This window comes from Gallus gallus, chromosome 11, assembly GCF_016699485.2.
Source record: "Gallus gallus isolate bGalGal1 chromosome 11, bGalGal1.mat.broiler.GRCg7b, whole genome shotgun sequence".
Classification (NCBI taxonomy): domain Eukaryota; kingdom Metazoa; phylum Chordata; class Aves; order Galliformes; family Phasianidae; genus Gallus; species Gallus gallus.
In genome coordinates, this window is record NC_052542.1 from 6441387 (window position 1) to 6465870 (window position 24484).

Genomic DNA, 24484 nt, shown 5'->3' on the forward strand with positions numbered 1-24484 from the left:
TTTTCCTTCCCCAGTTCTTTGAAGGCAGTACAAAATCTGGATGTTGTTGTTTTTTACTGTTTGTTTATTGTTCAGCAATTTCAACCAACGCCTGTTTTTCAGTGTTAGGTCTATTCATCACAAATGTCAACCCATTAACATTGTAACTGCGTCACAGTTTTCCCACCTAGATCAAAACAAGAGCCTAGAACAGCATACTCTTTCTAACTTAACAAGGTGGTTTTATTTTCCCCTGCAACTTGCTCTAATAATATGACCAGCTTTAAATTCCTCAGGCCGGAAAGCTGGGCAGTAAAGTCCTGTGCAGGGTGGAGATTTAAAACATGAGGTTTTTCTCAGGTTTGGAACATGGCAGTTGATGTACCTTCTACTGAGCACTGATGGAAAATAGTCACTTAGGAGCGAAAGCCTGCTCTTGGGAAAGTATTTTTCTTACATTAAAGACAGGGACTGCAAACTTGCTTGCCTGGAGGTCGGGTCACTGTAGTGTCAGATCTCCTTACAGAAAGCCATCCTAGCAAGCCTGGCATTCTGGTGACTCTGACCAGAGATGCAGAGCAGTTGTGATGTCTGGTCTCAGTTTTCTCCCTTCTTAGTGGTTCTTTCGGCTCAGAGTTGATACACGGCCAAAAGGTTGGAATGGAGCTCTGCAGAAATGGAAGCACTGCTCCCATGCTGCTTACCAGCACAGTAGTAGACATGTGTTTGTCCTAGCAGTAACAGCAGCTTATCTGAGAGGTCTTGGCAAGGCTCTCTTTGTCCTAGTTTGCCACTGCCCCAGTTTTCAAGGCACTTATTCCTCCAAACTGCTGTCCATGCCGTCAGAATCAGTTCTGACCTGATTCTGCGTGAGCTGAATATCCTGTGGAACGTGCTGCCTGTCCTTGTCCCTGCTGTCACCAGGTTCCCTGCTCACCGCACACAGTCTGACCCCTAAATGAATTTTATGAATGAGCCTAATGGATTGTAATTGATGACTTAATCTTCACTTGAACATACAATTCAGAAACATGAAAATGAGCACAGTAAAGCATTAAGTCAGATCACATCAGTCTGGCCTGTTCATGGAGAAAAGTCTGTCCCTTCTTAATTTTGGTTTCTGTGCTCTCTGAGTTTCTCCGAGCACCAGCCCATCTGTATTATGATGCTCAGCTCTGGCGTGAGCTGAGGGAAGGAGCCTGAGCTGTGGCTGAGTGCACAGCCTGAGGGGATCGCAGAGCAGCCTGGGAGCAGGTGCCTGCTGCCACTGGGAGCTGCCCGATCAGACGGCAGGGAGGAAACCGGCCAGCTCGGAAATGCCGCACACGTACTTCATCCCGCCACAAAGGCTCTTCTGCTCGCCATGTTTCCACAGGGTGCACAGAGTGTGGGAAGAACCCTGTTAGTGCTAGCAGTATCAGAAGAGGAGGAACATGGTCATTTATAACCGAGCAAAGGATTTCCCTTGTCTGTATCACAGAGACCTTCATGGAGTGCAGTGCTTTTCACCTCCCCAGGCCGGCTCCCCAAGTGCTGTGAAGGGAGAGGAGCAGGAGGTCCGGGTGGCTCCGGTGCTCAGAGCACTGCCACCGCCTGCCCCGAGCCGTGGGCTCTGTGCCAACATGTGCACGCAGAGCTCTGAACCGCTCTGCACTGTCTCCTCATTTTGTATAGTTGTGTTGAAATCGTGATAAGTGTTGACATGGAGTAGGAAGAAGTGCAGAATGTAATGGTGTGACTGTAAGGCCAATAGGGTCATACGAAGTCTGTGCTGTGGCTAAGATAGTATTGAGAAATATCAGTAAGAATTACCCTAAGTATTACCATTTATTATAATTAATTTTATAAGTAATTATTATAGGTAATAATTATTCTACTAGGATTGTTTTCCTAAGGGCTTTGTCTTTCCTTGTATTCGAAAGCCGTACATGTCATAGCTGAACCTCTAATTTTACAGCCTTCTCTGAATGACTTATCGCATCCATGATGTGTGCACGTAACGCCAGGTACAGTTCTGTTCCTAGAGTAGGCCTCTGTGAAACTGTAGGTATCGCTGCAGGAAGGGTGGTACAGGACCCTCTCTCTAGGTAGCAGGGTAAGCATGTGCAGCAAGCTATCAGTGTCATTCTGGTAATTCGTTGATAATTTTGCTGGTATCATCCCCTAATCTTGCTTAAAAAAGACACAATGCGTATTTGAACATTTCTGAAGAGCAAGTGGCTGAGCAAAGTACACGTACAATCCTAACATTTCTGTAGAAATAGGGTGAGTTATTATTGATTCACAGAGCACGACAAAACATCACTGCATGAATTAGCAAACAGCTGTTTCTAATTTGAGTTTAGAACTGTACACAGAGGAACTTGTTTTAGTGTTCACTCCTTTCATTTATAATGAATTTTAATCACCGCTACAGGTGAGAAAAATGTAGAAACAAGCTTGTATCTTGTGGAAGAAACAAAGGAGAGACAGATGCTAACAGATTTACAGTCTGTGATAAAAGGAATGTTTTGGTACACTTTACATGTAATTAGAGTGCAGCTGTTTTCAGTCCCAAGTCCATGATGCACAGCAGAATATAGTATCTGCTGCTTTTCCAAAGGGAGTAAAGAAAAACAGTGATTCAACCCTGAAAGCATTTAGTTTATTCCTAGATCTAACGTAAAACTTTCTCCTCCGCCCCTTATTATGCCGTTTATTAAAGTGTGAAATAACCTATTTAATGATACGTTAATTATTTGTTACCTCTAAAATACAGCCTGTTTGATGTAAGAAAAATGACGTTATAAATAACTTTCTGATTTTTATCATCGTATAGAATGATGTATCACCCTACCGACGGTCGTTATTGAGCCTTAATAGCTTTGCTGTGAGAGACGGGGCTCAGGCACATGTTACGCTGCCTTAACAAGTTCCTGTGCATCAGCCAGGCTTCGACAGACATTTCTATGTGTACTTTAAACTTGCAGCGTAAAAAAGACTAATTAAATGCCTCTTTGATCCCAAAAGAAAGGTTTAAACAAAGGCAGCTAAGTTTAAACCGTCTGTGTAACAGTTTATCTACAGCAGACATCCCAGCTAATGTAACGTGTGAAAGTCTGTGCTACATCTTGTGCTGATTTTGTATTCTAAGTACCCGGTTACTCTGATCATGAGAAGAAAAATCAGATGATATGTATTTTCCATTGAGCCAGGCATCCTTAGTTCTTTTTAGAAACTTCACTTAAAAATGAATGGCAGCGTGAAGCAGAGAAGTTGGAAGAAGAGTGGGTAAATGTTGGTGATTGAGCCCAACACAAACATCTCCCACAGCAGCGTGCAATGAGGTGGAGCACCTTTTCCTTAAGTCACTGATAATCACGAAGGCACTGCCTGCGGAGCCGCTGCTCTCAGCACCTTGGAGTTTTTTTATCCCCAGTCAGTTTCTCTTCGAACATGAAATGTTAATATAAATCAAACCAGAATAGTGCCTCGAAATAAGGCAGCTTTCAGGAATGTTTGTGAAGAAGCTGGTGTTTCTGAAGCCTGAAGTTGCACAGCACTCCTCAGCACGGTGTGAGCTTCCCAGGGCCTCCCTGGTGCCTCAGCCAGGGTTGTGCTGACCGGTGCTGGGCACAGGTGTGTGGCATTTTTGTAAGGTGGTTATAAAGGAGTGGTGGAAGCCCTTTTCCATTGTTCAGCAAAGTGCATTGCAGCATGCAGTGATGTTGGGTTTCAGGCACAGCGAATGGCCCCGGCACTGCTCAGGTGGGTGTGATGCCAGCATCAAATGGCTTTTGTTGGCCACAGAGCTGCTTTTCATAGTGCCCCATCGCTGTCTGTGACAAAGGATCAGCCAGTGAAGCCAATGCATCCATAAAAATTGAGTTGGGAATAGTAATGATATTTGTTATTATTTGCCATGTTATGTTTGTGCAGGAAAAGGGGAATACACACTCCAATTAAAAAAAAAAAAAGTAAAATCTGCAACAGTGCACTGAAAACATTGAAACTTAAAACATTTGGTATGTCAACTGATTTGCATTATCTCACACCGGCACGGCAGTGTAAATGAACAGTGTATGCTGTGTGAGGTTCTTACCATAATCCATTGTAATGATCTATCCTTGGCGTTAATGCATAGTGGAGCCATTCAAAATTTGCTATAACCACCACTGAAGACTTCGCCAGCCTCTTCTCTCAGTCTTTGTGTTGTGTTCTCATAGATAAGCATCTGTGATAATAATAATTATTGAAAATGATAACATTCCTATCAGGCCCTCTGTCTGAGGATGTCTCGGGGCTTCACAGCTATCCAGAAGTAAGCCCTGCAATTTGCCCTTGAGCAGCAGATGGCTTTTCCCTACCACAGAAGCGAGGAGCTGAAACACGAGCGGTTTATACACACGTTTCATGATGCCAAGCTTGTTTGTGAAAGTAGCTTACTTATTTTGGGTGCCAGAATTCCATCAGCTTCTAATAGTCTAATGCAATTTGAGTGTTTTGAGCATTTTAACTTAGGTGTCACAGAGAGGCTCTGTAATAACCATGAATCTGAAGTTAAACAACCACCTTAACAATTGATTTTGGGGTTCTCTTTCTGTTATTGCAACCGTTCTTTTTGTGTACTGGCTCTGTACTAGATGGACAAACCCAATGGAGTAAGAGCACCTTCCAATCTCACTTCTATGGCTTGTTGTCCTGGATGGGGAGCGCTCGCCCAGCCTGGGATGGAGGCTGTGCAGGTCTCTTGGGCAGAGCCTGGAGCCTAGCTGCTCCAGGCAGGAGCACTTGGTGCTCCCGAGCCCCAGACTGAAGTCCTGATGGGCGGGATGCTTCCAGCCTTGCAGGGGAGATGGGAGGAAAAGTATTTGTAGGGGCTGGGAAATCGTGGCTGCTTTGCTTAATTTCTATGAGCAAAATAACTTTGAAATAATAAATAGATCAGTGTCACCGGAGTGTGCTGAGGAGGCAGTGCAGCTTTCTGCTGGCAGTTTGCAATGTGCTGTGTGTCTCCTTTCTAAAAGAGATCATATTTTTTAAGGCTCAATTTTATTGTTTTAGCTTCATGTGTATATTTCTGAACGCGGCTCGTGCTATCTGGAAGATAAACAGGGAATGAAATATGATTTATGCTACAGTTTGGCCAAATTGCTCTTATTAGAAGGAAAATACACTCACTGAATGCATTGAGGCTGGAATTAGCTCCACGGTGATGATGATAAATGTTTGCAGTCCCACAAACGTGCTGAACATTACGTTGCTAAATTACTGTACCACTGGAGATTGATTATCAACTTTAGCCCCGTAAGCTCTGTGACACGCAGACATCCTGAACACCACTGACATCCTGAAGCTTCCTTCATGCCTCCTTTTTTTTCCCTAATTAAACTTTTTATTGAATTTTCTTCCCCTTTTAATACTTGTTTTGATTCTCTTATGCACTAATGACAAAAGCCTCACACCAGCCATGTGATTCTTTATTTTAGAACAGTCCCACTTTGCAGGATTAGCCATTTTTAATGACTTTAATCTCCTTTTTGAAAGTGATTTTTCTCATTCTGCTACATTCCTTTGATTGCATTAATGTAAAATTATTATTCTAACCATCGTAGCCAGACATGTCACACCACATCTAAAATAAATCTTCCCTGTAAAAAATTACTCTGGTAAAATACCTTAGAATTTCCTTCTCAGTTCATTATAGGTGTTTTTTTTTTTTTTTCTTCCAACTTGAAACGGCAAGTTAAAATTAACAGGGCTATTTTTCATTCCATAAAGAGATTAATGATAATGAGCATTCCCTAATTTCTTTAGTTCTGGGCATTTAGTCATTCAGAGTCTTGTTTGGGAGAAAGTCAGGGGAGGTTGTCCCTGGAACTCAAAGCTTCTGGTTCCTTCTGAACTGTTAAGAACAAGGAAACATAAGCGAAAGGATCCAGAAGTTAAGCGTGGCAGTCAGTGGAAGGCCCAAATCAAGCTGGCAAAAGGACACAACCCTCGTTTTCAGCTATGTCTGTGTGAATGCCTCCCTTTCCAGTACAAACTCTTTTCAGTCTGAGAAATGTCGTTATTTTGAGCCCAAGTTACATTAGCGCAGCACCCAGGACCCCCCGGCTCTCCCAGATCTGGGCTCTTGAGGACCCAACGTGTTTGCGGGGCAGCAGGGCAGGGCGCGGGCGCTGCGTGCGGAGGTGGCTCGGCTCGCCTCAGAGGGAAAGGCAGCTGGGCCGGGTGCGGAGTAGCGCCTGGAGCTGTCCGCTCCATGGGCTCCAGCAGCCGCAGCCTGAGGTGAGCCGCGGTGCTGCGCTCTCCAAGGCTGCTCCGAGGGCTGAGGTCCCTCCGTGCGGCCCTTCCTCCGCGCACCGCCGCCCGGTGCAAAGGGGAAGATGTACGCGATGCGTGTATTTGTGCGGCCGTTTCTGCCGGCGGGCATTTCTGCAGCATTCACACCGCATCCGGAGCACTCCCTGCCCCCGGCGGTGCGCTGCCCCCGCCGCTTTCCCGCTGCCGGCCGGAACGCAACATGTGGTGCCCTACTTCGGGCCCGGCATCTCCCTCGTGCTCCCTTTTGTCTCGCGGCCCCCGAGGAGCCCAGCTGGCGCGAGCGGGGAATTGGCCGGCCCCGAGCTACCCGCTCCCCCCCGGGGCCCCTCGTCCCGGCGCTGCCGGCCGCCCGCCTCCTTCCCGCCGCCGCCCGCGGCCGCAGGTCCGTAGGGACGGGCCCCGGGAGCGCGGGCGGCCGGGAAGGGGCCGGGGAGGGGGGGGCGGGGGGGAGGCGGCGGCTGCGGGGGCGAGCGCGGGGCGGCGGAGAGCCGCGGAGGTGGCGGCGGGGCGGGCCGAGGCGCTGCGGCCGCCGCGGGGAGAGGCCGGCGGGCGGGAGGAGGAGGGCCGCGCAAACTTTGTGTGGAGACCGCGCTCGCAGCCGGGCCTTCGGGTCCGAGTGAGCGCCGAGCGGAGCGGGCCGGGCCGAGGGCTGCGCGGGAAAGGCTGAGGGCGGCGGGGAGGGCTGAGCGCGAAGCGGGAACGCGGTTGGGCACCGAGCGCTTCCCGGCGGCGCCGTCCCTGCGGAGCTGGCTCGGTTTTTGAGTTTCCGAGCGTGTGTGTGTCAGAGCTTTCCCTCACGTGGATTCTGCTCTTGCTCCGTTCCCTGGGTCAGTTTTCTGTCAGACCAGCGTCGTTTCTGCTTCGCTCGACATCTCCACGTTGTTTGGAATTAGAATATTCAAACTCACTCTCTTGTTTCTTGCTTTCTTGTTTCTTGTATCAGTTCTGTCTACAAAATCTGCCAAAACGTCGTTTTTTTTTTTTTTTTTTTTTTTTTAATTGTGTGCTTTGCTGCTGGAGGTGGCACCGTGTTTTTAATATCAAGTTCTAAACTATTTTCCAAGGCCTCGCTTTGAGCAAAGGCAGTAGGCACCAACGCAGAGGCTGAGCCATGGCTGCCTGGTGCTGAGGCCGGTTGTTCTGTCATGTCTCCAGATCATGGTTCAAACGCTGTGCTAACGCGTTCCCTTCGTGCAGCGGTCTGCCGGGCCGCCCCGCCCCGAGCCTCGCGCCTCACTGCCTGCTGGGGTCTGCGCGCTGCCAGCCGCCTCCAGGTCTGTGACAGCTCTGAGGCAGAAGTGAAGGATGTTGGTTAATGGAGACATCAGTTAAAGTCACCTTGAGGTAGCGTTGAAAAAGGCCCTTAAAATCGCAGGTGATCGCTTAACGCTGGAGCTTTCCAAGATGCTTGTGTTGCTTCGTTGCACATTGTGTTTTGTTTTCTTTATTCAGTGTTTATTGCTTTGCAGTACGGTGAGCGGGTGTTAAACCTGCTAAGGAAAAAATGATTTTTTTTAATAATACATGTTGGCGCATTTGTGAGTTACGTTAACAAATATATTTTTATTTCTCAAACCTCCTTTGAAATTCGAGAGATACTCTTTTTATTTTTTGAATTGATTTTTTTTATGCTGTAGTAGCAGAAGCCCGTAGTGTTGTTGAGAGCTTTGTCCTTATTTCACAGATGCACTGGGAATTGTTTTTAATCTCCTTTCTGCTTTCCCATTACAGATGGTGATGACGACCCACAACTCTCCTGGGTGGCTTCATCTCCCTCCAGCAAAGATGTTGCATCACCCACTCAGATGATAGGAGATGGGTGTGATCTCGGCATCGGGGAGGAGGAAGGGGGGACTGGCCTGCCGTATCCCTGTCAGTTTTGTGATAAGTCCTTCATTCGCTTGAGCTACCTTAAGAGGCACGAGCAGATCCACAGTGACAAACTACCTTTCAAATGCACCTACTGTAGCCGGCTTTTTAAACACAAGAGAAGTAGGGACCGTCACATAAAGCTTCATACGGGGGACAAAAAGTATCATTGCCACGAGTGCGAGGCTGCATTCTCTCGCAGCGACCACCTCAAAATTCATCTGAAAACCCACAGCTCCAGCAAACCATTCAAGTGTACTGTGTGTAAACGTGGGTTTTCATCTACCAGCTCATTGCAGAGTCACATGCAAGCTCATAAAAAGAACAAGGAACATATGGCAAAGTCTGAGAAAGAGGTGAAGAAGGATGATTTTATGTGTGATTACTGTGAAGAGACATTCAGTCAGACTGAAGAATTGGAGAAGCACGTAATGACACGCCACCCACAGCTTTCTGAGAAGGCAGATTTGCAGTGTATTCATTGCCCTGAAGTATTTTCAGATGAAAACTTATTGCTCTCACACATTCATCAAGCCCATGCCAACAAAAAACACAAGTGCCCTATGTGCCCAGAGCAGTTTTCTTCAGTGGAGGAAGTCTATTGCCACTTGGACAGCCACAGACAACCTGACTCCAGCAATCACAGCATCAGCCCTGACCCGGTCCTGGGGAGTGTGGCATCCATGAGTAGCGCGACTCCTGACTCCAGCGCATCGGTGGAGAGAGGTTCCACCCCGGATTCGACCTTAAAGCCTTTGAGAGGGCAAAAGAAAATCAGGTCTGTGGACAGAGAGGAAGGCCAGAATTGGTCTAAAGTTACTTACAGCTGCCCGTACTGCTCAAAGCGCGACTTCAACAGTCTTGCTGTGCTAGAGATCCACCTGAAGACCATCCATGCGGACAAACCTCAACAAAGCCACACGTGCCAGATCTGCCTTGATTCCATGCCTACGCTGTACAACTTGAATGAACACGTGAGAAAGGTGCACAAAAACCATGCTTATCCCATGATGCAGTTTAGCAACATTTCTGCCTTTCACTGTAACTACTGCCCTGAGATGTTTGCAGATATCAATAGCTTACAGGAACATATCCGTATTACTCACTGTGGCCCAAATGCTACCCCTCAAGACGGTAACAATGCTTTCTTCTGTAACCAGTGCTCAATGGGCTTTCTGACCGAAGCAACCTTGACTGAGCACATTCAGCAGACTCACTGCAATGTAGGAAATTCAAAACTGGATTCCCCTGTCATTCAGCCAACACAGTCTTTTATGGAAGTTTATTCATGCCCTTATTGCACAAACTCCCCCATTTTTGGCTCCATCCTGAAGCTTACAAAGCATATTAAAGAAAACCACAAGAACATTCCTCTGGCACACAATAAGAAGTCAAAAGCAGAGCAGAGTCCAGTTTCTTCTGATGTTGAAGTCTCTTCCCCTAAAAGGCAGCGGCTTTCTGCTAGTGTAAACTCGGTGTCTAATGGTGAATATCCATGTAATCAGTGTGATCTAAAGTTCTCAAATTTTGAGAGTTTTCAAACCCATTTAAAGTTGCATTTGGAGTTGCTGTTGAGGAAACAGTCTTGCCCTCAGTGTAAAGAAGACTTTGATTCCCAGGAGTCTCTCCTGCAACATCTCACCGTACATTACATGACAACTTCAACTCATTATGTATGTGAGAGCTGTGACAAACAGTTTTCTTCAGTGGATGATTTGCAGAAGCATTTGTTGGACATGCATACTTTTGTGTTGTATCACTGCACCCTTTGCCAAGAAGTTTTTGATTCCAAGGTATCTATCCAAGTGCATCTGGCAGTCAAGCACAGCAATGAAAAGAAGATGTATCGTTGCACAGCCTGTAACTGGGATTTTAGGAAGGAGGTGGATCTCCAAATCCACGTGAAGCATAGTCATTTGGGGAATCCATCAAAGTCTCACAAATGTATCTTCTGTGGTGAGACTTTTAGCACAGAGGTAGAACTGCAGTGCCACATCACAACCCACAGCAAGAAATACAACTGCAAGTTTTGTAGCAAAGCTTTTCATGCCATCATCTTGCTTGAAAAACACTTGCGGGAAAAACACTGCGTTTTTGATGCGAGCACTGAAAATGGTACAGCTAATGGCATGACCCCAACAAATAAGAAGACAGAAGGGGCAGATATCCAGAACATGTTAATGAAGAATCCAGATACCTCCAACAGTCATGAGGCCAGTGAGGATGATGTAGATGCTTCTGAGCCCATGTACGGCTGTGACATCTGTGGCGCTGCCTACACTATGGAGGTCCTCTTGCAAAACCATCGCTTGAGGGATCATAACATCAGGCCTGGGGAGGACGACTGCTCTAGGAAGAAAGCAGAGTTCATCAAAGGTAGCCACAAGTGTAATATCTGCTCAAGGACCTTTTTCTCAGAAAATGGCCTGAGAGAGCACATGCAGACCCATCGAGGCCCAGCAAAGCACTACATGTGCCCCATCTGTGGGGAGCGCTTCCCGTCGCTCCTGACCCTCACTGAGCACAAAGTCACTCACAGCAAGAGTTTGGATACAGGAACGTGTCGGATCTGCAAAATGCCGCTGCAGAGTGAAGAGGAATTCATTGAGCACTGCCAGATGCATCCAGACCTCAGAAACTCCCTCACTGGGTTTCGCTGCGTTGTCTGCATGCAGACGGTCACCTCTACGCTTGAGCTGAAAATTCACGGGACGTTTCATATGCAGAAACTGGCAGGAAACTCTGCGACCTCATCACCCAATGGCCAGGCCTTGCAAAAACTCTACAAGTGTGCATTGTGCTTGAAAGAGTTCCGGAACAAGCAGGACTTGGTAAAATTGGATGTGAATGGCCTTCCCTATGGCCTTTGTGCTGGATGCATGACCAGGAGCACCAATGGACAGTCTTCAGGCTTGACCCCACAGGAAGTGAATGAGAGACCGTGTGGCAGTCTGAGGTGCCCTGAGTGTAGTGTCAAATTTGAAAGTGCTGAAGACCTGGAGAGCCACATTCAGGTTGACCACCGAGACCTGACGCCTGAGACCAGTGGCCAAAGGAAGGGTACCCAGACGTCACCTGTTCCCAGGGTGAGTACAACTGAACTTTGAAATGTCAGAGGGATTATATGTAGCTTTTTTTATTATTATTATAAGCTTTTATATATTTATATATTTATTATAAGCTTTTTTTAAAATCCCATTTTATAAAATTAGTTAAACAAAAAAAAAAAAAAAATCCAGAGGAGTAATGTATGTGGAAAAATGAGATTTTGTGCAGTCTTACAGGCTTGTAGATTCCTAGTAGCAGAGCATTAATTTTATTATCATAAAGCTGCTCTAGATTTACCAACAGAGAGCTTAGACACATAAGTAGTGCACGTGAGTGGTGAGGATTGAGTTTGTCCATGAATTCTGGTGCTACTGAACTGGCAGATCTGGAAAAACTGGGACATTTCCATGAAAAGGGGCATTCTGAGTTCCCAAAGGTAAAAGATCTAATTTGTCATACTCAGGGAATTATGTGGTTTCTTACCTGGGAACTAAACTCAAGCAGGAAGATAGAGGAACTTGTGAGAAAAGCTCTAGCAAATTTCCCCCAAAATTCACACCTGAAACCAATTTCTGTGCTAGAGAGCTTGTCACATAGGTCTGCAAGGGTGAATGCTGTGAGGCTGCTTGGATGTTTGTGTGCATGCATACATGCCTGTGAGCGTGTGTGTGTGATGTTAAAAGTGATTTTAAAGGGAACTTCTTCATGGCCCTCCTTCAGGTGAAGTAGTTTTCTTAGCAAATCTGGAAATTACTGTCTACTGATAGGCAGGTTACGTGTCTGAAGAAGAATTGTGCTCTGCTCTGGGGTTCACTGTTTTCCCATTTCTTAGCTTACACAATGCATGGGAACATGCAGCATCTAAGTGAGGTTTCAGAAGACTGCTCAGGAGATTAATATTGTTTGCAGTTTATAGTCTTTTAAAATTATTTGTTGACGTTTTGGCTCAAGAATGGGCCAAGTCAGTCCTTCCTCTGTCAGGAACAGATGGAATGAGAAGTAAATTTTGGAAATCTTCTCGGGAGACCAACAGCAGACACATCTGAGTATTGATATCATCTGACATTTTTAATTAAACATGATGGGGTGAGATTTTCAAAAGTATCTAAGGAAATTAGGCACCCAACTCCTAATGAATAATTCCAGCCGTAGATGCCTGTTTATGTCAATCTGCTAATTAAAGCACCCACAAACACATCTTACTGCATTAAAAGAACCTGTAAATACCGCTTGAATACAACATCAGAGGCTCAGGAAGTAAGAAAGGACCCTAAGTATGTCCTGAGGACGCAGGCTCTGATGCCTCCAGTAGTGCTATCACAAGCTGAGCCCTGCTGGGACTTGTTAGCTCCAGCTTGATGCTGGGACCATGCAGGGCAGCAGCATCTGGGCAGCCCGGAGCGCGGCACTGCCTGCCCTCGGCATCGCTCACCCCCACACCTCTGTTCCAGGCTGCTGATGAAATGCCACAAAAAGTTCTGTTTCTTTCCTTTCTTTCTTTCTTTTTTTTTTTTTTTTCCTTTTCTTTTTAGAGTAAAACAACTGGATATTGTTCCCCCAGGTCTGTGACTAAGGCTCCTGGTGTATACACCTAATCCTGCAAATTCTGCAGAAGAGTAAGGAATGAAAACATCCCTCCTTCGTATTGATACCTTTTGAGAGTTCAGCTGGGGCTCTGACTAGGTCATTCTGCTTCCTCCTTCTCTGGTCTTTATTGCCTTCTAAATCCTTTTAAACACTTCTATTCTCTTAGGTAGAACTAATTCTTCATATGACCATGCCTGTAGCCTAAAGTATTGCCTTTTCTTGCCTATTGACTGTCAGAAGCAGAATACATTGCCATTTTCTGCTCTGATTTCTTGCTTTAACTCTCTCTTTTCAGCGAGAGCTTCCTTACTCATTCCCTCAGGGGAGAGTTTAAAGTTCTCCAATAAGGTGAATGCTTTGAATTTCATCCCATGAGGGCAGATCTTAGTTCCTTTCTAAAAGATAATGAAAAATCTGCATTTGTGTCAATGGCAAATGGTACCTTCAACAGGTGTCTATGGCCTGTACATATGCTAATATCAGAGATCTTTATGGTATGCATCCCAGGAATAGATATATTGTTACTAGAAATAATTACTTATCTTACCCTTCATTGTAGGTACAAGACCTGAATTCTGATGTCAGTTCATGTGGAAACTGTTGGTGTTTCATTCAGGTTTCTCAAGATAATGAATGCTCTTTGTGTCTGCCTAGCACAGGGGTTTCCTAAGAACCATGTTCTCTTATAAGTGTTGATAAATTCCCTTATTTCAGTAATGTTTACTTAACTTCACTGGCTTCATAATGAAGCTGTGTAAGTTGAATACAGTATTCTGTCATCTTGTTAATATGCTGTACACAAGTAACACACTGCTTTAGTAGAGCTGTCTAAGAGCTCAAAGCATGTTGAGTAAGTAACCTGCAGGTGCCCATGTGAGTCGCTTCTCTCCAGTTCTTGGGCACTGCCAGATTTCTTTTTTAAACACTTTATTGATTTTTCTTTCTTAAACAGAAGGGCACTTGAAGATTAAGAACAAGTAGACTCAGAAAGAAAATATAGGAAGATTAGATTTTAAACAGTGAGTATATTCTTTGGAGTAAATAAGAATGAGCAGAATGAAATCCTAGTAGTTAGAAAGGATGATGTAAAAAATGCACAACTTTTCCAGATGCGATGGATATCACAATGCCAGCAGTTATATGGAAACCTAGTATAATTTCAGAAGAAAGAAGTGAAGATTTACTCCCATAATGAAATAAGGGAAGAAAATAACTACTACCTCCCGATTAACAAGAAGTGTTAATATTTGAGGAGGAAAACAGATCAGAAGAAAAAAATCCATTTCTTTTTATTGTTTATATTTATGTTTGTTTGTGTGTGCACGTGGATGTAGCACCACAAAGACGAGTATAAATACTTAGTTATATTTCATTTGCATTTGCTATCAAAAAGCAGCTAAAATTGCTTGGCAGGCTTTGTTTTGTTTTGCTTTCATCCATAAGGAAAAAAGAGAGAAAACATAACCCTTGCAAATGCCATTGCATCCTGTCTTCCTCACATTTTATTATGACGAAAAAAAGACAACCAAGAAGAGATATATATGAATTAATCACCTTTCTCTGTAAAACATCTAAGTAGGATCAATTAGTGCTGTTCAAAGAAGATTTCTAGGTGGACGGAGGTTTTGCTTCCTCTGCGTGGAAACATCTGCATCAGAGGACTTGTTATTAGGAGGTTTTAAGCCAAGTCAGTGGTATTTAGTATGGGGTATCACTAAGAGGAATAAATAAAATACACCTTGGTAGCTAAAGGCAGCTCTTACATCAATTTATGTTTGATTCTTATAGTTCTACATGAGTTCTTCTGTCTCAGTAGGTCTAAAAGTTTCTTTTATTAGATGAACATCACCAGTATAGGTACCATTCTGGTGTCTGGCACATGTATAGCTCAAGACCTTTTTATATTCTATTATGATCACATCAGAAGCAATGCTTTCATTTTTACTAACACATTTCTGTGCGTAGGAGCTTCAGTTTTGAATACATTTTATTAATTCCTTTTAACACCTTCTGGAGGAATGTGTCTGTCCTGAGAAATATGACAAATTGTTTAGTACTGAGATTTCTTATTGTCTGTTCTGATACAGGAAACAGTCACTTTTCATGCTACTCTTTCTCTTACACAGATATATCCTTACTTTGTACCATAATCATCACAAACTGTTCTTGTTTAACATTGAAAAGGGCAAATAGTCTGGCTTCAGTTAAATTTCCATCTTGAATCGTGTTTCTTTATTTAGCCCACCTAGGTTATTTAGACTGAAGAAGCAAAGGAGGTGGCGTAGAAAATCAGAAGAATGAACCCCATTGTGCTCCTTTAACTCAGTTCCTTTTCTCCTGCACTCTTTCTTGGATTCAAATCCTTCTCTTTGTTCTCCCCCCACCCCTTCTCTTCCCTTGTAAATCCACTGAATGGAGGAATATTTTCTTTGTAGAACAGGAAACCATTTCCAGATTTAAAGGAGGACAGTCTGGAAAACCCATGGGAACAATAGTTATTTCAGAAAAGAAACCAGACCCCCCTGTTGTTATTACTGCTATTTTGTGCCAAGATTAGAGTGAAGTATCTTGACTTAATGGGGGTTGAGCTCTCAGTTGAAGGCCTGCTCATCTGGTCTCTTTTGCCACCTTGAAGCTGTCATCTAGACTATGAGCTCCTCAGAACCAGGGCTTCTGTTTTGTTGTCATACATAAAGGCAAAGCATTAAAAAGAGATAACCACCCCACTATGATCGTCTGTGAAGTCGTGATGCTCACAGAAATGGTAGCAGAATGTCAAGTTTTGTGCCACAAATAACATAGCCTTGGATTAAAACTAACATCTTCCATTTTCTGAGAATGAAAATCAAATTGTTTCAACTTTTTTTTAAGAGAATTATTAACGAGCCAAAAAAATCAGCTCTTCTGTCTTTTGCATATACATTTGGGTGCTAATCAAGCTATAGTTATTTCGTGGCCTGTATGAAGCTATTTGTTGACCTTATTCTGTATCAAGCAGGGTGTGCTATCAAAAGAGCCATTGCCTCAGGCAAACAACTCTCCCAGGCTGGATGTGGCCCTGGGCAGCCTGAGCTTGTGGGTGGCAACCAGCTCATGGCAGGGGATTGAAACTGGATGGGCTTTAAGGACGCTTCCAACCCAAGCCATTCTTTGATTATGTGATGTGTGTATCAGCTGAAGCTAGAGATAATATTCACAGAAGTCTGAAATCTGCTGTCTTCTCTGAGGGGTGGTCACACCAAGCAGAGCGTTTTATAAGTTTGTGAAGTGGTGTGGAGGAGTTGGTGCAGGGTCTGTGGATAAACACAGACATCCTGTTTCTAGATCTGTTAGTAAGTAGCTTTCAGAAGTTTTCTGCTTTTTAAATCAGTTTAAAAAATGAATCACTTGTCTGTGCTTAATAGAAGTTTAAAAGCTTGAAATAGAGTTGAGCTGAAACAATCTTTCTTAGCCAGTTACTTAGGGAGCCTTCACAACAGAGGTAAGTGCTGCACAAGGCACAAGTTAGTCAACTTTAAAGTTTCCAAGAAGAGAAAGGTTTCAAGTTTTAAATGTGACCACCTGAATAGTTCACAGCTCAGTCCTGTTTTTCTCTTCTAAGGATTTTTGTGTTATTTTTTTTCCTCTTAGCATGTGTATGCCAGTGTGCTTGAGGCTTGAGAATACATGTGTATGTATGTGTGCTTGCACTTGTCTGCTGCAATAGATTCCCAAGAAACAGTGCCGCAGAAGTCCAGCTGCTTTTCCATTAGCAGCCTTGATTTCAGAATGGATTCCAGGAGGATACTTTCTTGAGCTACCTAGGGATAACTAGCCTATCCAAAGTATTTCCTTTTATATGGTTGGCTGTGTCAGTTTTCAGCCAATGGAGTATATCTTTCTTCCTATTATCATGTTAATTGCCCATTGTTATTTTAGCCTAGAAAGCCCTGCCTATGTGCAAACACATACTGTGTACTGAATTCATGGAACGTGCATACCATCCATAGATGGTTGCATTTGTCGTTATGATATTATAGCATGTTCATTAACCTCCAGCAGGCTAACTTGTTGCCACTGATGACATGGGAAGTAGTTAAGAAGCTCCTGGCAGCACCTAATTTGTTATTTCCTCAGCAGGTGCTCAAGGAAATTGGATCCCATACGCAGAGGGAATGACAGCACCTCCTCTGTTTAACTCAAAACAACTTCTTTATTACTGCTGTCCAAAAAATGGGATTCTATACCTTGGTGTGGGGTGGAGGCCATAAGAAAAGGTTATTTTCATCTAGCAGTGCACAAAAATACCCACAAAGTATTTTGTCTCAAAAATGTAAAAGGATATTGTTTACTGAGTTAGGTTCCTCACTGCTAATGGCTTGGGATTCTCATCCATCCGCCAGTGGAGTCGAGGAATGAGTGGGGTATTTCACACATGTTCTGCTGCCATACAGTCCTGCTGTAGGGCTGCACTCGTACCTTAGTGCACAGGCAGCAAAAGCAGCCGGCTGCCTGGTGGCCAGCGTTGTAGTAGGAGATATTCTCTAGGAAGAAGTAGGAACAAAAGGCCCAATTTTTCTAAATTGCACGTCAGAAGAGGTCTGTTAAGATAACCTGTTCCTATGCAGTGACTGAGCATGCACATTAGACCAAAGCGCAGTAGTCCTGCTTTGGGAAAGGAGAGTTTTTCCAAGTGTACAAAAGCTTAGCACTGGCCTTTTATTTTTTCCTAACTTGGATGCCTATCTTATCCGTATGCGTTTTCAATTCTACAAATGGTTTCTTGAATTTTTCACTGTCTTATTGCTCAAGTGCACGCACTGCTGTCAGTCTGAGTCCCAACCCCATTTCTCCTCTTTGAATAAATGCTTCGTGTAATTGCCTCTTCACACTATCTCCTGATTTCTGCAGCTAAGCCTCCCCAGTATGACTTTGTGGCAGAGAACATTTGCAAGAGATTGTGCTAGAAAACCATTATTTGTGGTAATGCAGTTTTTCCAGGATTTCTGATGGGAAACCAGTGCAAAATGTATTTCTCCTCCTGTCCTTCACTTCCCCAAATAACTGTTATGTGTTTTCCTGCTGCTTTCTATAAAGACAGAATTTTTTTTTAAAGTTGATCTTTTTGTGAGGACAGAATTCCTTTTCTTTCACTCAACAAAAGCTGTTACTGTAATGGGTTAAATAACACAAGCAATCTGCTTATGGCCAAAGTACTTAAGCAGACTTTCAAGTTTTAAGTTGAAATGCTTTAAGTTGAAATTAAAGTTGTCTAAAGGCAGACTGTTACATAGAGATTGCATTTATGGTCCCTAGAAGTCCAGCCAAAGTCGATATCATGTTGGGGACATAGGGGCAGAAAAGGGCTGAGTTGAGGGAAGTTGAAGCACGTAACATGCTACATTTATGCTCACACTTGCCTTATGCTACAGTGCAGTTTTCTCTAATCTCTTTTTGGTTATTAAACAGAAAAAGACCTATCAGTGCATCAAGTGCCAGATGACCTTTGAGAATGAGAGAGAGATACAAATCCATGTCGCTAACCATATGATTGGTAAGACATCCTTTAAACTAGGCCACTCATGGGCTGCTTGTTTTTTGCTACTCTTTGAAATTCACTATTCTAATAACTTGTTAATATTCATGCTGTAATTTATTTTTTTTTTATCTTTCAAGGAAAATGATTTTGATGTAATGATTCTTCACTTCAAAGCTTTTTAAATATGTGGTTGTAAAAGTGTTACTGCTGAGCTTTTTTCCTTATCCTTTTGAGTCCTCGTCTAGCATTTTCATTTATATTAAAATCAAACTTTTGACAGTATCTTCCATTTGATAGCATAAATTTCTCTCTATCCACGTAAAAAGTACTTGCCAGTTGTCAACCACTTAGGAGCAATTATGTTTCAATTTTGCATGTCATGACATTGAATAGATTTAACTGCTAGCATTTTCCCAGCTAAATGTGGTGAATTCCTGAAGAACACTGTCAAAACAAAACGCTTACAGAGTTATTTCGGTGGTTTTTTTTCTCTTTCCAACAATTCTGGACTTCAAAAGGTTCAACTTTTCAGATACAGAAGCGGTTTAAAAAGCAGTGCCTGCTGCCTCTGTTACTGTCCTATCATAAGAATCTGAAGCAGTGTTATTGTAATGTGATGGGTTGTATTTCAGCTGCAGCTGGATGATTTCTTTTCTGATGAATGCAAAGAAATGTTTTTCCTGTGTGTACAGATGTTAGGAATATATGTGTTGGCCCGAGAGGTCAGTTTACTTTGATGCGTAGACCACAAAGGAGTTCCTTACACATGCCACTGTAGGTATATGTTGTATGAGATCGTTCATAGAACCCACAGCACACTTTGTGTGTCTCATATGTTCATGTGCAGCATTTATCTTCCATAAGCATAGTGGTTTTCCTTCAATAATTTTATGTTTAGGAAACTGTTCTCCCATCAGCGCATATGTGTAACTCCTATTATCTTTGATTTGAGTTATGCATAAATACCAGAGAGAGAGAGGGAGAGAGAAATGCAGACTGACACAGTATTCACCCCCCATTGCCCCCACGTGAAAAATATACATGTCAGTCACAATAATTTTCATTCTAGAGCCAGGCAGGAGTTTCAAGTCAATGTCAAGCAGGTTAAGATGAAGATATCTAAAAATGTTTGCTTTTGTAGCAGGTGTTAATGTAATCTCTTGTTTGCAGGCTTGAAGAGTGAGATCCTTGTTAATTGGACCACAGTGATTTCATACAGCTCCCCCCCTAGAATTTTTTTAGTAAAAGCCTGAAAGAAAGGAGTCCGTAGGCAAGCTTATTGCTTCAGCCCAAGTTGTGATACAGTAAATGATCACTGATCTCTAAATTCATAGCTCATGAAATGTTGAATAAGGTTCTGCTTGATTTGAGAGAAGAATTCTTTCTCCTTCTGGAAAGAAGTAATTTCTTTACAGTGATTGATGTGTCAAGTTTATCTATTTATATCTCCAAATTAGTGCTGTCTGGAATAATACGTGATGATATATATGTCATTAGAAGTTTCAGTATTAGAGAGCTGTTGGAAAACAACACTGCTGTAAGTCGAAGGAGGCTGAGAAAAGCGTGGTGCTGCAGTTTGTGAAAGCTATACTTGCTGTTTCCTTGAAGCTGTGCATAAGTTCTAATACGTATTTGGAAAAAGCTAATATAAAAGCAAAAGCATACATGGACTCAGTTCCACATACCTAGGACATTGTAAATGCTAGAATATGGCAAGAAAACAACTGATCTTTCTGCTTAGGGATCATGTCTGTGTATCTTTTTACTGAGGGGTGGGCTGAGAACATTCATGAAGTCATCGCTTCTTATGGTGGAGTCTGGGGAAGAGGGAAGTGTAGAAACCTCTGGTGAGGAGCCCTCTTCCTCCTGCTGTGGGGCAGCTCAGCTTGTTCACAGGCACTTGGGTCCCTCTTTGGGATGTGGGGCTGCCTCCAAAAACGTGGTGTCACTGAGTCTCCTGTTGGCATTTGCTCTTTACTGGGGAATGCAGCATTTGGGAGGTGAGGCTAGGTGTCATGGTTTCTCTACCAATAAATGCAGTGCAGATTTTTGGTGATAATTTGTGTAGTGCTGTCAGTAACAGTGAAGTGATGGATTGCTTCCTGGGCTTGCTCCTGTGGCCTTTGTTCAAAGCCTGAGAGCCTTAATCCCTTTCACAGGCTGCAGGAGAGACAAGCATGTGCCTTGCTATTGCTTAGGCTGCCTTACTGATGGTACAGTACGGAGTGGAAGAGGTTTCCTTGGTGTTAGACCAAGCTTTGTCAGATGGCATTGAGAGAAAGAAGCTGATTCATCTGTCCTGTAGGTCTGTGTCACAGCAGTTTCTAACGTCACTGTTGTCTATGCCAGACCTACACCCGAGGATTTGTTTGTGTCACAATCCTGGAGTGAGCACTCAGGTGCGCAGGGATCGGGGGGACCCTGCTCTTGGGCTGTGCCTGCTAAGGAGCTGGCATCTGGCTCAGCTCGATGAACTTGTTCGTGTCTGTCTGAAATTAAGGTGTCTGCTTTAATATAGTCATTGAGGTGCTGTCTGGGGAAAATGAATGATTGATACCAATCTAAGATAAGAGTTTGAGTAGGATAAGCATTTCCAGGGAGAGGTTTTTATCTCATTTGAATCTGAAGTGAGCGAAGACAATGAAGTTAGCCTTGACGTGTAGTTTTGGGTAAAAAAACCCACACTTGGCTTTGATAATCCAAGACCTCTCAGCTGCACTTTCTTCTCATACTCAGCAAAACACAAAATCAATAGTTGACAGATGTCCTAAACGCTTGCTACAGTTTCATTCTGCTCAAGTGACTGTCAACAAAGGAATCCCCGCTCTGTAGGCGTGATGCCCCCTAAGTAGGGGTGTCCATAATGTGATTAAAGATTTCAGTGATTTCTTACATCATAGTTGTGGAGTGTGCCTCCAGTGCAGTTGGCTGTGCGTCCCTCCTCCACCTCTCAGCTCTTCAGGCTGGAGTCAGAGGCCCTGCTCATAATTCATGGAGGTAGGGGGTTATTGTTTTCAAAGCAATATGCAGGGAATTTCCAGTGCTACTCCCACACACTGCTTTGAAAAATTACCCTTCTGCACTCTAGCCCTTCATATCCTGTGCACAAACACAGAGGCATATTGGGTCCTACACAGGGTCCCTGGAGAAGGAGCGGGCTGGATCCATCCCCGGAGGAGGTAAATGGTGGATGTTATGTTTCATTTTACACTGGGGCCTGTAGGAGGGCTGGAAGCAGCAGAACAGACCTCTTCAGCTACAGTTAGACAGGATAGGATCTATTTAGAAATGTTTTCAGCCTGAGGGGGGGGGTTGGGGGCGGCAGGGAGGGGGCTCGGGGTGGAATTTGTAGAGAGTAGAGGTCTTTGAAACATTGCACTGATTGGGACTCCTTTGAAACTTGTCCATGTGCACAGAGAGGGGATCCCCCTTTGAAACATTTACAGGCGCTGGGGAGTCCACTTGGGAGTATATCAAAAACTTTCAGTACTCCTTGCAGCCTCTGTACTTGCTTACCTCCTGTTGCGCTGACCTGGCAATGTTTAAAGCTTCTCCCCCTTATCTCCCCACCTTCCCCTGCCTCTGATGTGCATGCAGTCTCTGTTAGATGCAGGAAGATGGGCGTACGCAGCCGTGGGCTCTATGGGGGGTGGTGCGCAGCCATGGCAGCAGCCAGAAGCACAGAAATCTGTTAATGCAGCTTTTCTCCTGTGGCTTTGGGAGCTGAGGAACTGGAATTCCCTATCCCCTGGCCACTGCTAAGGCCCTGGTACACGTGGGCAAGGGTTGCCAAGGGGCGGGGTCCAACAGCTGCATCCCGCAGCTTTTCTGGAGCTGGCAGAAGAAAAGCCCCTCTGGCCCAGGGTTTTGCTGATGGGCTTATATGTGTGCTGGTCCCACAGCCGGGTGGGGTGCCCTAATTCTCGTGTCTCGGGCTGCATACAAAGCCTCAGCCTCATTGCCCTCCGAGCATGTTGGTACCATGACGTGAAGAAGCAGAGTGTTGAAATCCATGCTGAGGCTCTGCCCTGCAAAAGGAGCAGCCGTGACATAGCAGTACTTCTGTGTCGTGATTAGAGGGAGTTGTTTTCTATTTAATGTTCAAAAAAGATGAATGACTCTTCCCACCTTTCTTTCTCCTTTTCTCTGCAAAAGTCTCCTGGCAAACACACACGAGAAGCTCAACTGCAGCACTGTTAGTGCTGGACACAGAAACTAATGATTTCTGGCCGCACTCTAACAGCAGAATGACTTCAGCATCCTCCTGCCCCGCGCTGCAGGGGAGTACAAGCATCTGTGGGCTCCAGAGAGCCGCCCGCAGTCTGCCCGACCCTTCGGGCTCGGCTGCTCCTTCCCAGTGCCGCTCCCATCCCTACACGTGTGCATGCTTGGGATCAGCATCGTGGTGTGCATGTGGCAGCAGGAGTGGGCTGGTGGTGGGGATGGAGGAGGGGGCGCGGGCTGGCCGCAGGCTGCGGTATGCGTGAGGCAGAGCGGGAGGCCCTGCTTCGTGCTGCGAGGGCCACCTGGGAGCTGAGGGAGTGCTGCAGGGAAAGCTTCCAGGAGTCACACTGAAATTGTTCTGGGGTCTGGTTCCTGGACTGCTGTCCAAATAAATATCTCCTTGTTTGATGTGATGGGGACAGCCGTGTTAAACAACTGCGTTTGGAGGAACGGGGAGAATTTTCTAAGCGCTGCCCCAAGCTGTGGCGTGTTGTACACTGTGTGTAATGGAGGGCTGCGAGTATCTAAATTACCTTTCCTGCCCTTGGAGATCATGTTTCAAGCTCTGGAGTTGCTCTGCCAGAATTAAACACAAAGCAGGGGGATAACATCCATCCACAGTTGTTTTTCTTTCAGATGCATACAAGTATTTAAAAAAAAATGACCAAATACAGGTTCGGTACATGGTTACTGTGGGTTTGTTGCTCTTAAGAACTCCAGTAACTGCAGAAGTATTTTTTCAAAAGAAGCAATTGAGAAAGCTGATTTTATGTTCCAGTAATCAGTAGGCGATACCAAGCAAGATGGAACCAGCAGAGAAGGAGCTGAGGTAGTGTTCAAAACCAGACATAGACCAAGATACACACAATTATGTTTTCTGTTTAAAAATTGAAGCAAACAGTTTCCTTTTGATTGAAGAAATTGTTTTCATAATTCAGATCACACCAGAATTTCTAATGTATATACTGCTATTCAATAAAAACTGGGACTACTTTTGGGTGTTTTTAAGTCCTCCTTGTCACAGAACATTCTAAGGGCATGCGCATATGAAAAGGATATACGGAAAGATGGTTTTTGCAGCTCCAGCATTATACATGAGGAAATATTAACCCAGGGCATCCCTGATGAGGATGTGATGCATTTCCGATTGTAGGGTCTGATCCTTTGGAGCACTCTGCTCCCTCTCCTCATTGGTTTGGGAGCTGGGAAGGCTAATACTTCTCAGAATCGTTCTCACAATAAAATATCGTTTTTATGAAGTATACGTAGTCAGTAGAGGGAGAAGGGTGATGTTAATGCCTGTAGAATTCCCTTTTTTTGTGTGTTTGTTTGACACAGCACATGAATTCTAATTGATTTGAAGTTTAAGGGTGCTGTTTGGTAACACCTTCCCTTCCATTAAGATACTGTCATGACATTGTGTCCTGAGACAGAACTGTTCGACTCTTGAGGGAAACTCTTCAGACAGAGCGCTCGTGTTAGTTAAAGCATCTGCGTGATAGCAATGATGATGACATTGCAAAGCACTGTCTTGGTAGTAGTTTTCAGGCATTAAGGCAAGTAGTAATGTGCCAGATTGTTTTTGAAGCATCAGATGCAAATTATCAACAGGAACATATTTCTGGACTCAACAGCTGAATGTGTGAATTAATTATGGACACATTAGGAACTCAAAAATATTTTTTTTAACTTTGATGTTTGTAAAGCATATTCCTAGTAATTGCTCTTTTAATGCAGAAACGGAAGGTACAACCTTCATGTATTTACCCAGTGCTTGCTTAAATATCCAAGCCTACGTGGACTTGCTTTAATTAGCAGTATGTGCTAGAATTCCGTGTTGCAGGGGCTGGCTATTGCGAATGATGAATTTTAGGGAAGATGAGCTGTAGTGGCAAGCACAGCCTGCAGTCTGCACAGCCCTCCTGCACCGCCTGCCCGTGCCCTGGGCTGGCT

General features: G+C 44.2%; 1 protein-coding gene across 10 annotated transcripts in view; it reads left to right on the plus strand.

The window, feature by feature from the left end:
• ZNF423 (zinc finger protein 423) overlaps window positions 1-24484 on the plus strand; it is a 234758-nt gene that overhangs the window by 137957 nt on the left and 72317 nt on the right. For 5 of the 10 annotated variants that reach the window (XM_046899701.1, XM_046899702.1, XM_004944184.5 and 2 more), the window contains 2 exons: window positions 8017-11240; window positions 18238-18322. In XM_046899701.1, the coding sequence (XP_046755657.1) occupies window positions 8017-11240; window positions 18238-18322 (3309 nt within the window). Of the gene's footprint in view, window positions 1-6169; window positions 6250-6558; window positions 7113-8016; window positions 11241-18237; window positions 18323-24484 lie in introns of those variants that run through there. The other 5 variants (XM_046899703.1, XM_004944183.5, XM_046899705.1 and 2 more) reach the window with 5 other exon arrangements.